Source organism: Opisthocomus hoazin, chromosome Z (assembly GCF_030867145.1).
Source record: "Opisthocomus hoazin isolate bOpiHoa1 chromosome Z, bOpiHoa1.hap1, whole genome shotgun sequence".
NCBI lineage: Eukaryota > Metazoa > Chordata > Aves > Opisthocomiformes > Opisthocomidae > Opisthocomus > Opisthocomus hoazin.
In genome coordinates, this window is record NC_134454.1 from 55,301,019 (window position 1) to 55,321,590 (window position 20,572).

General features: G+C 39.2%; 1 protein-coding gene across 4 annotated transcripts in view; it reads left to right on the top strand.

Annotated features, from left to right (window-relative positions):
• Window positions 1-20,572, top strand: part of PCSK5 (proprotein convertase subtilisin/kexin type 5) — a 260,034-nt gene that overhangs the window by 21,706 nt on the left and 217,756 nt on the right. For all 4 annotated transcript variants that reach the window (XM_075447030.1, XM_075447031.1, XM_075447032.1 and 1 more), the window contains exon 2: window positions 2,151-2,255. In XM_075447030.1, the coding sequence (XP_075303145.1) occupies window positions 2,151-2,255 (105 nt within the window). The remainder of the gene's footprint in view (window positions 1-2,150; window positions 2,256-20,572) is intronic.

Below are 20,572 nucleotides of genomic sequence, written 5' to 3' on the forward strand. Positions count from 1 at the left end.
TTGGGGAACACTGTGGGTGACCACTTGCCAGGCAGATGTAGCCCCATTCACTGCAACACTTTGAGCTCTGTCCTTCAGGCAGTTCTTCACCCAGCACTCCGTGAACCTGCTCACCCCACAGCTGGGCAACTTATCCAGAAGGACGCAGTGAGGGACAGTATGAAAAACGTTACTAAAATCCAGAAAAACTACATCCACTGCCTTCACTTCACCCACTAAGCAGGTGACCTTATCACAGAAGGTTATCAAATTAGATAAACCAGGCTTTCCCTTTGTGAACCCATGACGACTGTGCCTGATGATGGCATTATTCTTTAAATGCCTTTCAATAGTACCCAGTATAACATTCTCCATAATTTTTCCAGGAACTGATGCTAAACTAACAGGTCTGTAGTTCCCTGGGTCTTCTCACACCCTTTTTGTAGATTGGAATAACATTGGCTAGCTTCCAGGCCCCCAGAAGGCCCAGGGTCCTGGAACTCTTTGAAGGAGACTTCCCCACATTTGTGTAAGGAGGGTTTATTCACGAACATGCATGTGGAGATGTGAGACTGGGATCATCCATGCTACAGAGTTGCACCACTTCAGCTGGAGTTGTCTTTCAAAGAGAAGGCAGCATGAAAATCATTATTGCAGTGCTAACATACTTTAATTAGGCTTAGTCAAACCAAGTCCTATTTAATTTAAGACTAACTAACTCGGTTCAACTGAACATTTTAGTATTTGACTTAAACTAAGTGTAAGTCATTCTTGCTGAAATGAAGATGTTGATGGACCAACTGCACAGACTGGGATTAGTATTTTAGACTCTGTTGCAGTTTTTTCCCATTAGGAGAGTTCATTTAAAGTGGTTTGGGGTTTTTGTTCTGCCTCATTCCCCTTGTGCTGTTTACATCCTTAAATTTTAAGCTAAAATATTCAAGAGCTCCTTGAGAAAAATAATATTCTTATTCTTTCTTTCTTTCTTATGCTACTCTGGTATTCCCTCGAGATTTTTGTTTTCTAGTATTCTGAAAGCATATTCCTGGAGTTTTTCAGTGGCTTATTTCCAGTTCTTTTTGAATCTTTACTGTTGAACTCTCAAATATCCTACATGTGTATTCTTATAGATGTAAATTCAGAATACTGTGGGTTTTTAAGATTAGAGTTTCTGACTGTTGCTCCATCCTCTCTGGTGATTTTGTTCCAATTTATTTGCAAAACCGAGCCTGTTTTCTGAGTTCACTATGAGTTTCAGGTTGAAAATGCAGTAATCTCAATTATCTCTTTTTTGCTCATCATTGAGGAACTTTTAACTAAATTATTAAGTGCCTTACATGGTTTGCAGTGCAATAGAAGGGCAAATTCCAAATGAGTTGGAGACACGTTCTCCCTAAAGACAAGGAGGCTGAATGTTTGTTTATAGGTGCGTGAAACTAAAGTTTCAAGCTATGAATGTTTTGATATTAATGACTCTGGAAAGGAAAATTTCTTTGTCAAATTGTGAAGGCCATCTTAGTTTAATATTTACATTGCTACTGTGTACTGATGGGATGAAAAAGAAATATTTTTATTGTACCGTTGTGAAATTTGTGATTTTGTATGAGCTCATTTTGTGCTTTGAGCTAGTCATTACGCTATGAAGTTACCATATGTGTCTGTCTTCTGCTTCTTTCTTGCCTACATTTGTCAGAAAGAGAAGCCTATTCCTGTTGTGTAGTCTAATGCTGTGAATGTCCTTTTTATAATTGAATTATATAAATAACCAAATCTAGTACATTTTACAGTATACTTCCTGAAGCAAACTAGATGGAATACTTTTTAATAATCATACAGGCATTTGATGATTTTTATACTTGCCATTTGAAGACATTTTGGATGTAGATTGATATAGAATTACTTAAAATACTGTATATAAATTAAATATTAAAAAGGTAGATGCAGCCAGACTAAGCAGTTCAATTATAATCTTTGGTTATGTAGTTACTGCCTCAAGGACACTCCATCCATTTCATATCATATGTCCTTCTTTTGAAAGATGATCAGTGAGTTCAAGTAACATTTCAGCACACAGGAAATTGCATAATTTATAGACTTTTTGAAATGAAAAACAGAAAACTGGTTTTCAGACATTAAATCTCCTTCTCTTTTTTTCTTCTCTCCCCTTACAGATTGGAACACTGAAGGATTACTACCACTTCTATCATAGTAAAACAATTAAAAGGTCAGTTCTCTCAAGTAGAGGTACCCACAGCTTCATTTCAATGGAACCAAAGGTAAGAAAATCCATGCATGTGTCTGAGGCAAAAGCCTTTGCATTTTTTATATGAAATATCATACCAGAGGACATTCACCTGAATGGCATATAGCATTACAAGAACTGACACACTATCTGTTCGCTAAGGTTCTGCTTCTCATTAAAATAAAGTGAAGACAATACCATGCTATTAAGTATGTGCAATTCTTGGAACATAAGATCCAACATATTCATGGAGGAGTACAGGAATTTTGTTAATGCACTAATCACTGTGCTGTGCTTCTCTGAAAAACCACATGTGTAACATTCATGTCTGCAGATCTCGTTCTGTAATTCTGTAAGCCTTTGGAATGAAGATGCGCAATGTGGGATGGTGTGGTGTTCAGAGGAAAGTTTCTCTTGCTTTTTTTCTGGTCATTTTCTGGACTTCGTGTATGAGGGATTAAAATAAGAATGCTCTTTTCTGTGGTCCTTTTGGCAGTTTTTACTGATCTTAATTTTAAGATCTGTTTGAAAAATGTTGCATCTTTGGAATATATACTACAATAGGTGACTGTCAACATAATTTAATTACTGATTTACAGTTAAGTATAATATTGTCTTGTGTCTATACCCAAGGCACACTTTTGTTTTAATCCTTTAATTTCAGTGGTTAGTAGCTTCATTACTGACCGTAGAACTGGGTTTCCTCTGGTTTTGTTTTAGAAAGGAAGCTTGACGAAGATCCCACTAGCTTTTATGCTGTTCATGCAACCCACTCTCATCAACAAACCCCCAAGTCACTGGTGTTTTTCAGTGGAGAAGACAGAGTCAAGCTTTTTTTAAGTCCTTGGATGATGAATGATGTCTGTGAAGGATTTGTTAGGTTTTACTTGGCAAACAATTTACGAGAAGTAAAAGTTATCAGTAAAAGACTGTTTGAATACTGTAGATGTACAGTGTAGAAGTTGAGGATTATACAGGAATACTTCTGCGGTCTGGAAAGCCGTATTTAGGGCTGAAGTTCCTCATGAGAATAGGACAAGACTAGGAAAGTGCATACAAAATGCGTTCACCCCTGCATTGACAGGGCTGAACTGCTTAACCCTTTAAGAGCACCAGCAGCTCTGCTGAGCAGTGTATTTTGGGGTTTAGTACAAAAATGATCAGGGCTGAAATCTCTGTTCCCATGAGTGCTGAGACGCACCATTCAAACAAGTGCTGCACTTAGAATAGGCGATACTGCAAAACGAAGAGGAGGTGTTCACGTATGTGTCATACCACACCCTTTCACGTGTGCACAAAGGTGGAGCCATTTACACACAAATGCGCAAATTCACATGCGTGCACCACCATAAACTTTGGTGTTACACCTGGTTTTCAGATACCCCTTCTGCACCTCTGGCAACCAGCCCAGACTGCTGTGGCCAGAATCATGAGAGACTCTAAGACAGAGCACAGCAGAAAATCAGAGCCATCATTTATTTTCCAGCGCTTTCCATGGTATGCCATTTAGTCCCTGCCCCCTGTCTGCGCTGCTGCTGGTACAGCATTTCTGAATAATTGTTAAATATCACTTTAATATTGAGAAGCTCTTGTGAGGGTTGTGAATGCTACTGAACCTTGTTAATGATTCTGTACCCAAAGAGAAGACAACGGTCAAATACCTAGATCTGGCAAAAGTGATTGTGATTAACTTTGTGACTACTCCACTGGACCTGGGTTTGGGAATTCTTGTGTGGCTGCAGACATGTCAATACACAGACACACACTTGTAGAATAAAGGGCAGTTTGTCCTGAGTATGTATAACATTTAATCATTATTAAAGCAGACTGAAAATTTAATGGTATTATATGAGCTGGACCTTTTAAAAACAAAATGTTTAATCTTAAAGAAAGCACATTGCATGGCTGTGAGAACTTTAAAGGACCAGTACTAGATGCTGTTATATTTATGAGTGTGACTGTATCTAATGCCAATATTTGCAGCAGTTTAGATGGCATGTGTGTTTGTGAACAAAGGAACACTGAGGTCTGTTTACTTTCCAGATCATTTAACAGTAGTTTACTTAATGCTTAGAACCCTCTCCGTGTAACATGCACACACAATTAACTTGATCTGTGCTTGCTTCAGATGTGGATCACTAATTTGCTTCTTTATGGAATTTTAAATGATGGAATTTTTATTGTGGTAATTCACTGTGTAAATAACCTGCATGTAATGGAACAACCATTATGAAATCTGGTATTTCTGAGCTACTTGTGTGGATAGTGTTTGATTTCACTGTGTGAATGCACAGGGAAAGTTATATAAGTAATATAAAATCTTGCTATTAACGGATTTCAATTAATGAATTGCTTTGAAAATCTTTGGCTTGATTTTTTGTCTTCTGGAAAAGCCTCTTGACACTGTTATAAACAGTATGAATAGATCTAACAGGGAATGTAAACTGAAGACATGTGGTTTACACATTTTGAGTATTTTCTTGCTAACGAAACATTACTCTGATAAAAGATAAAGGATATGCAGTGTAACAAAATTTTGTCCATTATCATCCACATCCTTGCCTAGCAATGTTATATGTTGTCATTTGAAGATGAAATGGATTAAGTAGTTTTAGGAAGAGATGCCCAAAAGAAGCTTTAATGTCCCTAACATAGATTGTCATGTAGGTGATTTGAAACATACCTTTATCCACAGCAGGTTTTCTAAGCCTGTGTGTAGTTACATGGTGTTTCCTATCCGTTGACAGAAAAACAAAGAAGTGAGAGAAGTTTGTGGATTCAAAGCAGAGATTAGTACTATCTATCAAAGCTAAGCGTTGAATGAAATCTCTTACAGAGATTTTGGGTCTCTCCAGCTGATATGGTTCTTGTGGTTAGCCTCTGGCAAGGGTCAATGAAAGCACCATACCATGAATCGAGAGCATTTTTTAGCTCCATAGTGTTTGCTTAGGAGAGTTATTTTGGTGATGCTACAATGCATGAAACAATGGGAGCAGGAGTGAAAAGGAAGTGGGAAGATGGACAGAATCAGTCCATAGCTGGAAAGTATCGTGAAGCTCTAATGCAACTATTAAATAGTTGAGTTTGTTGCTGGTAGGCCATCTATTGAAATCAGACTATTACAGTGCTTCCAGGGGTGGGAATAAAGAGCTGTGGTGCACCTCTAGTTTTGCTGCAGTGGTGAAATGAACAATCACAAAATGGAAAAAATTGTTAAAAAAGATTGCAACCTCAATGTGTAAATCAGATTTTACATCAATACAAAGCATTAGCAAAATCATGTGGAGCTTCTCTATCACTGAAGAGATTGCCGTTCCAATGAAATGTCAGAGCTGAAGCACCTACGCATGACAATAATAGACAGAAGTTAAATGAACAGTATAGATGAGAAAGCTGTCTTTTTATACCGAACTGTTATGTGAGATGAAGAGTTTGTAGTGAAGGGCTGTGATAATGAAATTTGTTATTCATATGGTGAAAAATATCCCACAGAATCAAGTAGCATAAATGACACAGCAATAATCCTGGAATAACTCAATTCTTAAGGTAATAAAAGGGAGCTTTAAGATTGATAATATATTCAAATTGATGTACATACAAACTAAAGTTTTTTCCATTTTGTTTAGAGGTTCCCAGTGCTTTGCATCACAACAGAGATCAGAAAAAGACATGGCCCACAGCAATGCTCGAAAATTTAAAATTAATAATTCATGTTCCTGTAAAGTGTCACATTTACTAATGGGAAAACACTTCAGAGAATTAGTGTTTGTTTATCAATCTCAACTAAGATGACATCTCATATTTTTTTAATTTTAAGTCATTTCACGTAGATTTATTTGGGATTTGAACTGCTGGATGATGAGTCAGGTTCACTCATCTTTTAGAAATGGAAAGGTTTTCAGTCTCATTTCCACTGCAATAAGAAGTAAAGCTATGGAATTTCAGCAAGATATCCTGCTTAAGCAGGATTTTACAGAAGTATCATGCCTTTGTCACCTCTGCTTCAGGATCAAAATACCTGGGGAAACATTACTCCAGACATTTACATTTTACCCAGCCTGACCTAACCACACACAGAGCAGATCTGTGTGACTTGGTGATGAAAAAATGTTAGTACCATATGTGGGAGGGATTCTTACCTTTGCCATAACAAGCTGAACAGAACTGGTGGTAGCAGCATGTAAAATGCTGGCAAGCATATCTTTGATGAGATAAAATCAAATGATCTGGACTGTCTTCAGAGGATAGGAAAGTAATGCGAGAATCCTGTCATTATTACTGGTAGGACATTGTGGATGTTCATGAGAGGGCAGAGCGGAGCAGAATTGTAGCAGTCACGAGTAAATATTTCATCACATTCATATTGCTAAAAAAGATCCTGGGTTGATCTGGGAGATAACTGTCTAAAGAGGAGGGGAAAAAGTGGATTTCACCACAAGGTGATGGTCTTGCTTTGGCAAGGAGTATGCCACTGCTTGTAGAGTGTGCCTTTGGGAAACATACATTCGATCACTCTGGATCAGACTGTTCATTGCAAATAGAGAGGAGCGTTAAAATTTTCAGTGCTAAGAAGATAGTCACCAAGTTGTGTTTTCCAATTGTTTATGAATTTAGTTGTTCCAAGATTGCAGTATGAGGTTGAGTAAGGAGAAAATGAAGCTTTCAACAATTTGGATTTAGTGTAGGGGGCACAAAATTCAGCGGGAATGAAGAATGTTATTACAGTGCTAAAACCACGGGCTTTTAAAAGCCAGCGTCATGGACATAGAGCTCAGAGAAATTCAGAGAAGGGTGTTGTTATGGGTAAGGTTGTGTTTCATATTGGTAATGCTAAGTGTTAAGTTGTTAAACCTCATTAGTGAACAAAAAATTTTGTTAGCCGAATAGAATAACACGACAATTAAAGACTGGGACCAGGTGAGTTACTGATGTCTACCTGGGTAGCCGTAGTCTGTACAAGTACTCAGAGGACAAAGAATCAATACTACTCTACTTGGTTGCAAAACAATAGGAACTGTCATACTGTTTTCCATGTTCAGAGTTTGACTGGAGGTTTAAGTTAGTTATTAAGTAATGCAGTATTTACCACTGTGGATCCTTTATTTAATTGCCTCAGAAAGCTTTTACATGAGCAATGCTTCCATCTTTAGCTTAGTCAAAATCAATAATCAAACTTGCTATTTCCAAGGAGCCTGTAGCTCGATGTCTTAGAACATGAACTGAATCACAATGTGAGAGAAGGAATAGCAACATCTGCCCTTTGCATCTGCCTCCAGAGTACTAAAAAGTTTCTTATAAAGATGAGCAAATAGTCCTACAGCTTGGATCATTTTTCAGGGCTCTTTGAGATATGAAATTGCTATTCACTGACAAAGAACTACATTAGATCCTGCTGCAATTAATGTTGTTCTAACCGCTTGTCGTGTTGTTGTAAAGTTTGCACAAGTTGGTTGGTATTTTGTTCGGTTAACGTTGATTGAAATCTGTACTTATAGGGGTGCCTGATATATTAGTTTTAGCTTAAACTACATTCTTCATCAGCAAAAATCCCTGGGAAGTCTGTGTTGCTTCAGCAGTAATCAAGAATAATTTTACCATGCATCAGACTTACTTTCATTTGTGACACAGTACGGACTAGACAGTGCACACTATACCTAGACCTAGAGGAAAACCACGGTGATAAACCTCAATGAGTAGAGCAATAATGGAGGGGAACTGCAGCTGCGTTTTGTAGCTGATTTCTCCTTTGCACCAACGCAGTATCTGAAACGCTTGGAATGATAGGGTGAAATGTCTAATCATTCTGAGAAATATCAACCTGAAATTTGGTGTTGACACGTGGAACAGTGTTTGGTCTGTGGATGATACAAAACCAGTTCAAAGCTGAACCTTGGGTGATCGTAACCTGAAGATGAGAAGCTTAAGCCAGAGCATGTTCAGACAGTATCATGCAAATATACGTGCCCTTCCCCTTGTACTGTACTGGCCAAATCCATCGCTGCTGTAACAGCACATAACAGTTCTTCAGTTAGCATATTTTGTCATATAATGGTAATTTCTCTTAATTTATCTACAATAGGTAAAAATATTTAATGAAATTAATTGTAACACTAATGGGACTGAGGTTTGTTTGTGAAGAATATAAATTTTGTTAATATCTAGTTCTGTTATTATATTGGTGAGGTAGCTGACTTTTCTGTTAGTACTTAAAAAAGCTCTCAAAAAATAATCACTGAAGCTTCCTAGTGGAATTTCCTTTTGATGTTTTCTACTAAAAGCCCAGTAGCAATTCAGTGTAATATAATTTTAGAAAAGAAAAACGTCTGCTGTTGGGGAATATGGAAGTGTTTCTTGAAGTAAATGGTTGTGTTTTATTACCTACACTTACATTTCTGTTTCATCATGATTATCCCAGTTGGTAGCACCTGCCTCAAAGCGTTTTTGTCCCCTCGATATTGCTAATTGCATCTGCATTAAAAATAAATATTAGATTTCAGAACATTCCAATTTTCTAGTTGCCAAGTCATTTACAGAACTGCTTGGCAATGACAATCTCACTGTTATCTTTTGGGCAAGGACTGGAGATTAGTCGAGAGGTTTTAACTGGCTCACTTCCTAATTAGCATAGCAAATGATCTGAGGAATGAAAAAAACATTATGCAGCAGGATTGCATTCTCTTGCTATTTTCATATCATTATTTTCTTAGGCTGGTAATGAGATGGGCAGGGGAATAGAAAGACCACAGGATAGCGAGGAGTTGGGTCAAGATTTTGGTCAGTAGTATGCTGTGAAAAACTTCAGTGCCCCACTCTTTTTATCGAGTTATGGCAACATCACAGAAGCCCAGTGTCAGACAAGCTGTCAAATACCCCATTCCAGTACTCAACAGTTTATAGGGATTGCGGTAGAGCTGCTGCTACAGTCTCTGGACTTCATGGTCAATGTGAAGGGTGTTGGCTGACTCTAAAGAGGCAGGCAAGGGCTCAACCGTCTTTCAGAGAAGTAGCTAAAATATTCTGAGAGGAATATTCAAAATAAGGCAGATTTCTTCAATATCTTGACTTTGACGTATTTGAAGCCTTCTGGTTTTGCAGAGGCAAAAGTAAAAGACCCTATGTGTGTTCAGTGGCCTAGGGCTTTGCAAGGGACTCACTCTGCCAACAGGAAAAAAAAAACCATTCTGAATTTTGCAGAGCAACATGTGTCTTGAGCATAATAAGTCTTAAAAACTTCAAAAAAATAGTTGGATTGTAGCTGGATTTTAGCTTAGAGCTGTTTAAAAACACAGAGGATTTTTCTTTTGAGAAATCATGTTCTTTGACCTCTCTGCACTTGGTGAATTTGGGGCTTGTGCCAGTGGGACTCCTTGGCTTTTGCTTCATAGTATGTGTTCTGCTGTTGAAGTACATTCACTTTCCAGTGAACAGGTCGAACAGAGGTTGGGATCAGTGGCAGTATTTGTGACTGTAGTCTAGGTTTTGTTACAGAAATTTGTTTAGGAACCTTCAAAAACACATAGAAATGTTCTTTAGGAGTGAAGGAGAGGAAAACTCCCTTCAGGGGATACTTTTGCTGTGTAGGAAACATATATCTGAAAGTGAATGTTATACAGTGCTACATTCACAAATCAAGATTCAAAATGTAACATACCTCTTAAATTTCTTGAATTTGAGGACAAATTAGGGATAAGAGTTTTGTACGTGTTTTCCCTTCGCTGTCACTACTGGAACCTCAACAAAAAATTGTATTTAAGTATCTTAAAGCCTAAATCTAACCTGTTCATATGTGATAGTGGTCACAATTGTCTTGTGCAGACAGATCTTTATTAGAGCTGCAGTGCTAAATCCCAGATACTGATAAATGCAGAAAAATGTCTTACTAACCCTAACTGCAAATTTACCATTGGCTTTAGCATTTGTCATCTTACTTAGAAAATAAAAGTACTTAGGACATAGATAATTAGTTGTGAATACTTGTTTTGGTTCCTAACTTATATTCTGTAGGTATTAAAATATTTCAGGATATCATACTTCTAAAGTTGACTGTATGTTAATGAACTAACAAAAACAGGGAGGAAAAAGCCTCTGTGCATCTTCTTCAGAGGACTCTTCAGCATCACAACCATGGAGGTAAAGGTTGGAGAAATGGTTTGGGTGGCATGCATTTCAGTATGGTGCAGAATGCTATAGGAGTCTTCAGCTGGTAATTGATTTGAGAAGGGACTAGTAGAAGTCGCAGCCACTTTTGCTGAGTTCAAAAGTAGTATGCAGCATACTGTGTATTTAACTTAATTAGGCATCACTATGTTCATCTTGTGTACCTTGAGTTATCTAGATGGTGTCTGAAATCTTTCCATTCTGGGATTTCTCAGCACCTCTCTGTCAGAATTTCTAAATGCATGTCTGTTGCTTTCTTTCTCAATGGCACGTCTGCCTGGTTGGCTTTGCCCATGCAAGCTGGTAGTGCTCATCCCCATTCAAAGTCAGACTGTTAATGAGGGACATACAATGTGTATGCAGCCCGATCACCCAGGCTTGTGCAGCTTTATTTTGTAAGTGCAAATGCTATGTTAAAAAAACTCAAGGAAAATCCATTTGCAGCCAAAAAAGGAAAGGGTTGTTACATTCCTCTCAACTGAGGAACTGCTAAAGGATTTTGCTCAGCCTTAATGATGATAAAAGCACTTTAGGTAAATCTATGTGTGGGAAATTCAAACCTGTAAGATGACTATTTCATCATAGCAGTTGTAAACATGAAAAAACAGAGGGTTGTAAAGGAAACTGCTTGGCAATCCTTAGTCCATGGATGCTAGTAGGTTTTAAGAACATTTGAGTTTCTTTACAGTTCCAGTAAAGCAGTACATGCTCCTGTGTTTTTTATCAGCAAAGTGGGTTTGTAGGTGAAAAATGATAGGCGAATAAATGTTTAAAAAAGGGTAAGGAGAATGAGTCCTTTCATTTCTAATCTGTGTTCTGAGAACTTGCCAGGGAAGACAGCAGGTCTGACAGCTGGAATGGTCTTGTGCCAAGCGTGCTTTTGCTGTCCTTAGAGTCAGTTTGCGTTTCTAGTGGCAGAGAGAGAGCAAATTGCTGTTTTGGCTTCTGGGCTATAAAATTGCTGAAAAGAGTCACAAGAGGAGGAAGTGGAGAGATCCTAGTTTTGAACCAGGGAAAGATGCACCATTCTGAAAGAAGCTGATCCTGCAGGGCCAAATGTCAGATTATTAGGAGAGAGAGACTGAAAGAAAACACGTTTTGGAAAGGACCATCCCGAAGCAGACTGTCCAGGAATGTGACAGAACAGCTTCTACACACCATTTCCTGAGGGGATCCAGCTTCATCTGATACTGATGATCCTGGTTGTAGTGCAGGATATTCGTAGAAAAACGGATTAAAGGTCTTCCTCCCCGTCTCCTTCCCTCCCCTCCGCCCCCCACCCCGCAGCTGGAAAACTTTCTGGCAGCAATGTATGTTCCTGATGTAATGCATCAACTTTTTTATGCATCTGTCTGCCTGCTTCTGACAGGCAAGACAGTCATGTTTAATTCTAGTGGTTATTATCTCACCCAGCTATTCTAAATGGTGAACAGCAAGAAATCATGATAAACGCAGGTAATTTGTCATATCTAGAATTATTAGCAGGTAATTAAAGGCAGGAATAGGGAGCTGGAAAGACACCCTCCCCAAACAAAGCAGAAGAATCTCCCCCTTACCCAACTTTTTCTTTGTAACAACCTCCTTTCTTTTAGGATCACTTTAAAAAGTCAGTGTCACTGACACGGAAAGCTGCTCATTTTCCTTGGCTGATCTGTTTTATGCTAGCAGATCCTCACTACCTTGTGAGCTGCAAGTTTTAACAGCTCAGAGGAGGTGCTAAGCAGCTATGTCCTGTTCATAGCTGTGTTCCTTGAATGTGTGTGGCCATTGTCATACGATTTTGCTCCTTCGTGCTTCTGACTCCCTACCTGGGAAACAGGGACAATGCTGACAGTTGAATAAAAACTTCTGCAAATGGCAAATGCAAAGCAAGTACTATGTATTTTATTTGTATTTCACTTGATATCACGCAGAGCGTTTTATGAAAATGAACAACATTTTAGTAAATCAAAACACTAATTCTAAATCCTTTCCATTTAATCCACTTAAAAGCATTCATATCCATTGGTGTGTTGACTGTTGCTTACATAAGCCGTGTTTAACCTAGATTGTTTGACATTATTTTGTCCCCTTATTTGAGGGTGAGTAAATGCTATCTCTCTCCCATTGATGCTGAAGTTCTAAATAGATGTAAAGGCAAAAATATTGGTTTATCTTTGCTTCTGTAAAGGATCCAAATTAAAAATTTCTTTTGAAGTATGTTTACCAAACTGACACTCAATCCACTGTTCATCAGTAGCTGTTATAACAGCTTTGTGTGATCTTATAATAAAACCAGATTTTCTGAATTCTAAACAGTTTTCTGTTTTCCAGGGTGTTCCTAAGAAACTATTTCTGCAAAATACAGTTTCCAATAAATTCAGAGTCTGTACGACCAAAGGGAAACATTGTGGTCATCTAGTCAAACCATCTTTGACCAGATGTCATATGGCTTACCAGAATTAATCTCTATTTGAAGCAGAGTGTAGTCTTTAGAAATATTCCAATTTTAATTAAAACACTGCCAGCAATGGAAAATTTCCAGAAGTTTTTAAGATGTTCTGTTTTCGCTTCATCTGAGGTTATCTAGCTTCAACTTCTAGCCATTTCACACTGCTGTAACTGTGTATGAGTTTGAAGAATACTCGTCGATAGTGATTTGATGACCTGCATTTGTGTTTGGACACTGTGATCTAAATGCCTATAAACTTCACTTTCCTCAGCTAGGAACACCCCCTAGAACCACTTCCTAGTGGATCTGTTTTTCTCTTCTTTTCATCATTTTTGGGCTTATTTCCTACATCTTTGACGTGTCAACATGCTTCCATTGCCTTGGATGCAGGCAGCTAGCAGTGAGATTTGCAACCCTGATAGGTGCAGATCTATGGTAAACTTGCTTGTCATTTTGTGAGCCAAAAACCATTTTGATGAGGTAGTCTGAAGAAGGCATTTAGATAATTTAATACTGTCACCTTTGTGAGAGACTGAGGTTTCTTACCACCTCTTTTGACTTTCACACCGTCCTGGCAAATAGTAGAAATGCAGTCAGGTGGTTTTAAGCTGTTGTCTGATGATAATATATGTGTTAATTGACTAGAGTCAAGGTTTGTCTTTCAGTCCCTCCTGTCAGCAGGCAAAGGAACTGGATGGATGATTAGAGATATAATAACAGTACTAAAAGGAAGGCTTGTGAAAGCCATTACAGTTTTTGAAGCTCTTGAAGTGTCTTCCCTGGTAAGAGCAGTAATCTTCCGTAATACATCGCAGATTATATCAAACAAATCTTACGTTTGTATACTTCAGAAGATACATGTTTGCACATTTGAAGATTGTCTTGGTCAGAAGAAAAAAGGTTTTATTAGTACAGAGAGTATTCATAGCCCGTAATCTTATAAATAATGACATTTATGTTAGGTCATTTTAAAGTCCTTTTATCCCAACAGAAGACAAAGTAGAAATAGCTCATAAAGATTGCTATCAAATGACATAAACATAGATAACAAATTTTGGCAAGACTTGTAGAGACTACACTGCAACCTCATATAAGTAGTCTGATTGGAGACCAAAACGCTTTAGTATATGCAATTGAAAAGTCTATCCCATTAATAATAACCATGGAAATAATGCTTTTTATTTTCTTTTTCTCAATTTGTAATATGATGAGTGCTGTGAGTTATGAGCACAGAGAAATTAATCCATAACTGATGGTGCTTGGCACATTTCTAATGTCAGAATGGGCATTAGGACCATCCAGGAGTTGCAAAGCTGAGATTTTGCCCTTGTTTCAGCCAGGGTTTTAGAATAAGTAAAAGCAATAACAGCAGGTTCATTAATCAAGCATCACTCCAGCTTTTATGTGGTCTGACTTGCAGAAATTGAGAGATACTGCCTCACTGGAAGCGCTGTCAGCAATTCGTGAGGTGTGGGAATAGTACTTCAGTTGAAAAAACATTTGCTTTTCTTCAGCCTACTGAATGTAGGAAAAGAATCTTCAGTCCTTTTTCATTTGCCTGCGCACTGGACTGCAGTATTTCCTCAGGCTGGCTGTATGTGTCTTCCACAAGTAGCTCTTTGCAGATTATTTCAGATGATGATGAAGTTTAAGAGTTGCAGCAATCAATATTTTAAAAGCAGCAAACTTCACAGACAGCTGCAAGGCTGGAGTTCAGGACAGAAAGAGGTATGCTGGAGCTTGGGTCACAGGCTGAGGAAAAGTGTAATTAAGCCAGCAATGACTGAAAAGGACACAGGATGTTTCACTTTTCTGTTTTTGTTTGGGGTTTGTTTTTGTTTTTTTTTTTCACTATAGCTTGTGCCAGAAGAGACTGTAGTAACAATTCCCCTATCTTGATTTGAGGTGATAGATCAGAGATAAAACATGCTGACCGTGAAAGAAATAGGCGTATTTATCAAGCTGTGCTACAAAGGCATCTGAAATGCTAAAGAACTAGTGAAATGGGGTGGTGTAAAATATACTACTGATATTTCCATAAAGAGCAAAACCCAATTATTTCTAATATTTCAGAACTCTAAAACTGAAGCTTGGTATAAGCACTTTTGCCCCAATTCTGAATTTTAAATACCTATTTTTAAATATATGATATAAACAGGATAGGTTTGGAAAAAAATAATTGGTCCTTTTCTTATGATTAGGGATAATACTAAACAGTAACAATACAGGCACAATCAAAAATACCCAAATGGGATCAACTTTTCCGTGGTACTCTGATCAGAAGAGGGCTTGATTTGATATTTAGTATATGCTTTGTGACTGAATTTTTGCTTGATGGATTTATGTCAAAAATTTCCTTGTGGCAAAGCATCATTAATCAAAAGTTCTGGAAATACACTGAGTAGTAGGTGATAGTTTCTTCCTTTGTAGAGAGCAACAATATTATTTGAGGACAATTTCAAGGGGGTTTTGGATGGTGAAGAGACTACTCAGGAGAAGTATTTGCTTTGGCAAGACCAGTATACCACTGCTGGATATTATATATCACTTAATTATGGAATACAGTTACTGTCTCCCTGATTTTCAGTGGATTTGCTGAACTACTCTGGATATCTACGGCAATAGAAGCCGTGCCAGTCCCTTGCCTGAATCAACGCCTTTGGAGTCACACCGGTATTTTTGACATTTGAATTTGACCCCGTAGGAGAGATTTGTCTTCCTAAGAAGTTATTTAGTAAATGATTTAAGGCCATCATAAATTAGCACATGCACATGTCTGAAGGACTTAAATGATTTATGACAAGAGTTGTAGGAGTAGACTAAGGAAAGCAAAAAAATCCATCAGAAATTTCTACTTTTTTTTTTAATATATATCATCATTGCTACAGTAATATAAACATAAACCCCAAGATATTTCAACTGCCAGATGTTAGACTCCAAAACTAATTAAGTTTAGAGAGCTTAAAGTTTTTGCCTGGTGGATACTGGATTTAGCATTAGCCTTTCAGTTTATTAAGAAGATGCAGTTTTAGACCTAAGTTACATGGAGTTACGACAAACCGGTTTGCGTTTGGAGTGATATTAATACTAATTCTCATGGTGTATTGAAATTCTAGATGATTATACTGTCCCAAGACTAGATATACTAACTTAGTTTGTAATGATGTAAACAGAGCTTTAGGTACTATACCAAGCAGATCTATCAATTAGAGGTCTTTTTTCAGATTGTGTTGCCTTGTGGCTCTTGAGGTGTTATGAGGTGAGTTGTATGACCTGTAGCTATAAATGATACCTTGTGTAAACATAAGAGTTGCTTTTAAGCTGGTGCAGTAAAGATTGTTCCTCATTTTGGCAAGGCTGAGTTAGTTTAGAAACTAAACCAGAGCATCTGAGCTGGTTACGGCACTTCAGAGCTGAGGAAGGGAAAAATCCCCAACTTCTTGAGATATGCTTTGCCTATAAAAGCTGGGGCTGGTGCTGCTGGAAGCCACCAGGCAAGATCCCAGGCTCTCTGGAACTTGTTCTCAGCTCTGCCACAAAGCTGCTGTGTGATTTTCATCCTGTAATTTTGAAATGCTCTGTGATCTGCTGTGGTACAGCGCGCAAGAGGGGAGGTTGGGCAGAGGCCGTGGCCACGTTCACTCAGCAGAAGTAAGAAACCTGCTGAGACTTCCCCAAAGAGAGAACGTATGGGTCTTTTTTGCCTTTCATTGTTCCCTGCTTTTCCAGTGGCACGTGAATGCTGGCCAGCATCAGACATGCTGAGCTTCTCCAGAATTTCAGTGTGGTGCTTGTCCTTCCCAGCAGCTCCGGCTGCGAATAGACTGCCTTGGGACAGAGACTGTGCATCTCCACTGCAAGCCAGACTGTGTCCTTTGCTCTTCCCAGCTTATTCCTCTACAGTCCTGCTCCTAAAGCAGCAAGAAGACTTTGCTGCCACACACAGTTGCAGGATGATACGCACTGATATTTATGAATGGGTGGGAAGGGTTCGGAGGAAAGGCAGAGGGTGTTTCAGATATGTTAAAATGCACAGCTGTGGATCATTGTACCTCACAGATGTGGAAGTATGGTTATAGTGCCCCAATGGATTACTTGTATGTAGCAAAGTAGGTGGAAACTACTTAATTACTATCAGGACTGGCTGGCTTTTCTGTGGCTGTGAGGTGGAAAAATGTGCATTGAATTTCAGCTTTGTTCCATGGGTGAGGCTGTGGTAGCCTGCCCTGCTGTTGTGCAAGATGTGTTTCTTTGGACTTACGTGGTAATTTCAAGCATTCTCTACTGCCTTCTTTCCTTGTCTGCTTTTCTTTTCTCTCCCCAGCCTGTCCTAACATCAGTTTCTTTTTTTATCTTGCTTTTTTCGGAAGGTGTAGCATAATTACGACAACTGTTTTGATTGTGGATTGTCATTGACCCTTGCTGAAGAATCACTTTGTCAATCAGCAAGAATGCATCACTTAGTGCTGTTGGATTCATTGAGTTTTTATCCAACTTTAGACACCTACAGTTTGTGAAATGGTATCTGCAATAATTTTCCATGCTCTTGATCTATGTCAACAGCTACTTTACCCAACTGTCTTCATCTATTTTTATGGTGCAGTCTGGTTGCTGCTACTGCAAGTCAGAGAATACTGATAGGCTAGGAAAGTAGCCTTGTGTTTAATTATAATTTTAAGAACCCACTAAATTCTTCTTAGGCTGAATAGTCCAGCTTTGGGGGTCTGACTTTAGTGACTATGCACATGGACAGTAGAAGGTGTGCCAGTAGTTGTAGTCACCCTTCCTGCATTGCTGAGTAATTGCGTAGGTCTCAGTTGGTCAGTTACCAGGATATGGCCTTTGGATAATGGTATATCCTCCTGCGCACTTTAATCCTAAATTTATTGACTTTTTGTTTTCATTACAATGTGCATTGCAAAAAGAGAGAGTTGTCAAATTATATGCTTAAGGAAGTAGAGCTTGTGTCACTGAAAGTTTCATGACGGGACAACTAAAGTACATACTGGTTTTGTTAGAATTGTAGAGTCATAGAATGGTTTGGGTTGGAAAGCACCTTAAAGATCATCTAGTTCCAACCCCACTGCCGTGGGCAGGGGGAGCACCTTCCACTAGACCAATTTGCTCAAAGCCCCACCCAGCCTGGCTTTGAATGGTTCCAAAGGGGGGACATCCACAACTTCTCTGGGCAACCTGTTCCAGTGCCTCACCACCCTTACAGTAAAGAGTTTCTTCCTAATATGTAACCTAAATCTACCCTCTTTCAGTTTAAAACTGTTACCCTTCATCATGTCACCACACTCCCTGATAAAGAGTCCCTCCCTGTCTTTCCTGTAGAGCCCTTTTAAGTACTGGAAGGCTGCTGTAAGGTCTCCCCAGAGCCTGCTCTTCTCCAGTCTGAACAACCTCAATTGTCATCTCCTGTCCTCATAGGAGAGGTACTCCAGCCCTCTGATCATTTTTGTGGCCCTCCTCTGGACTCACTCGAGCGGGTCCATGTCTGTCTTATGCTGGGGCCCCCAGAACTGGATGCAGAACTCCAGGTGGGGTCTCACCAGAGCAGAGTAGAGAGGCAGAATCGCCTCCCTCCACCTGATGACTATGCTTCTTTCAATGCAGCCTGGGATGTGGTTGGCTTTCTGGGCTGTGAGCGCATTTCTGGCTCATTTTCAGTTCTTCATCCACCAGTACCCCCAATTCCTTCTGCTCGGGGCTGCTCTCAGTCTACTCATGGTGCAGCCTGTATCCGTATTTGGGATTGCCCCAAGCCATGTGCAGGACCTTACACTTGGCCTTTTTGATCTCCATGTGGTTCACATGGGCCCACCTCTCTAGCCTGTCAAGGTCCCTCTGGATTGGCATCCCTTCCCTCTGGAGTAGGAACTGTAAGAACATCTCTTCTGTGGCCTAGTCTGGGCCAAGCAGTCTCATGTTCTGTCTCATGAGTGCTAGCCTCACTCCTGTCCTTTTCCAGGTGGGTCTGTCAAAACTCAAGTGTACATGGGTGGTGAGGGTCTTAAGGCAAGTGAAGAATGAAGCGTGCCAGGTACAGTGTGAGACCGTCCCCACAGTGAGCAATTCCTCTGTAGACAAACTCCAAGTACAAGTGCTGCAATGCTGTCCAGTGCTGGTTGACTGGACATGATGAATGTTGCCCTGTTTGCTGATCTATGGTGGCTCCACACAGATTCACTGCTTGCTTGCCAATACTTTCCATGTCCCCTATTTGAGTCCTCTCTCTCTGTTTTTCTTTCATCTAAAGTGTTCCTGTGGCACTTGCTTTCTCGTTATCTGAGCAGAAATTTCTATAGAGGCATAGGACAGATTGAGGTGAATGATGGCAGTACAAGGGATAAAGCCAAGATTACATTTGGGAGTGGCACCTTCAGCAGCTCTTCTTTGCAAACTGAAGAACCACACTTTCATGTTTAATTCTGCAACAAAATAATCATAGATTCTGCTGTGAAACATATAACCTACTTCAGAGTTAGGGTGGTTTTTTTCTCCATGTGTGTTTTCCTCAAAATGGAAAGGATTACATCTTCAGCTTGTCTGTAGCTTCTGCTTTATTGTAATAGCATTTTCACATAGTGGACTAGAAACATTTTTAATCAATTTAAAAATATTTATTCAAGCAGACCCTCTCATGATGTATTCAAAAAAGTACTCTTTCACAAGAGTGTCTAGTGCTTGTATGTTAAAAATCACACTGTTTTGATAAATTTGTTGATTAGTTTTTTAAGCATGATAAATTTTTTTTGATTTTTCAAACCTTTTTTCTTCCCACAGTTTATTACACTGGGGGAGGTCTTACTGCAGCATACTTAGATGGGGCTCTGTTCCCAAGAATTCTGTTGAATCAGTGACAGTGAAAATGGTAGAAAGTAGTTTTGTTTCATGCAGTGATAACATTTCATTATAATTTTTAGCACTTGAAGAGAATAAGAGGATGGTATGCTTGAATTAGCTCAAAGCCACTTTTATGCCATAGCTCTGTTCCGTGCAGCTCTGTGAAGAAGAGCTGCGTCATGTACAGAACAACCCTCTGAGTGCTGAGGTGAGGAGACTGGAAATGGTGGTTTTTTTAAAGTAGTTTGGTCTCCAATCTGGCTTGGCTTTGATTTCTAGACATTCAGGAAATGGAACTTTCAAAGATGAAGTCAATGGGAAAATGTGCACTGTTCCTGCTCAGCAAGTGTGACTTTATGGAAATGTTAAAATGCACCTCATTGTTTGCATAGAGTCTCCTTTTGGCAAGAAATGGGAATCTGTGTAATCAATTACTCCAGAGATTTTCCTTCAAGGCCTTTGGGTTAGAAAGTGTGGACACTTTTTAAAAGAAAACATTTTTATACAAATGAGCTATTCTCATACAGAATCAAACAAATCCAAGATACACCATGCATTTCACAGTGATATGTGGATTAATACCCATAAAATACTCAAAGGAAATATATGTCAGAATACTACAATAACTGCGGAGTCTTGACCTTGTGTTAATTAATATAACCCAGTGACTGTACAATTTAACAGGTTTTTCTGTCACTTGTTAGAGAAAACCCCCAAACCCTTCCCTTCCCTTCCCTTCCCTTCCCTTCCCTTCCCTTCCCTTCCCTTCCCTTCCCTTCCCTTCCCTTCCCTTCCCTTCCCTTCCCTTCCCTTCCCTTCCCTTCCCTTCCCTTCCCTTCCCTTCCCTTCCCTTCCCTTCCCTTCCCTTCCCTTCCCTTCCCTTCCCTTCCCTTCCCTTCCCTTCCCTTCCCTTC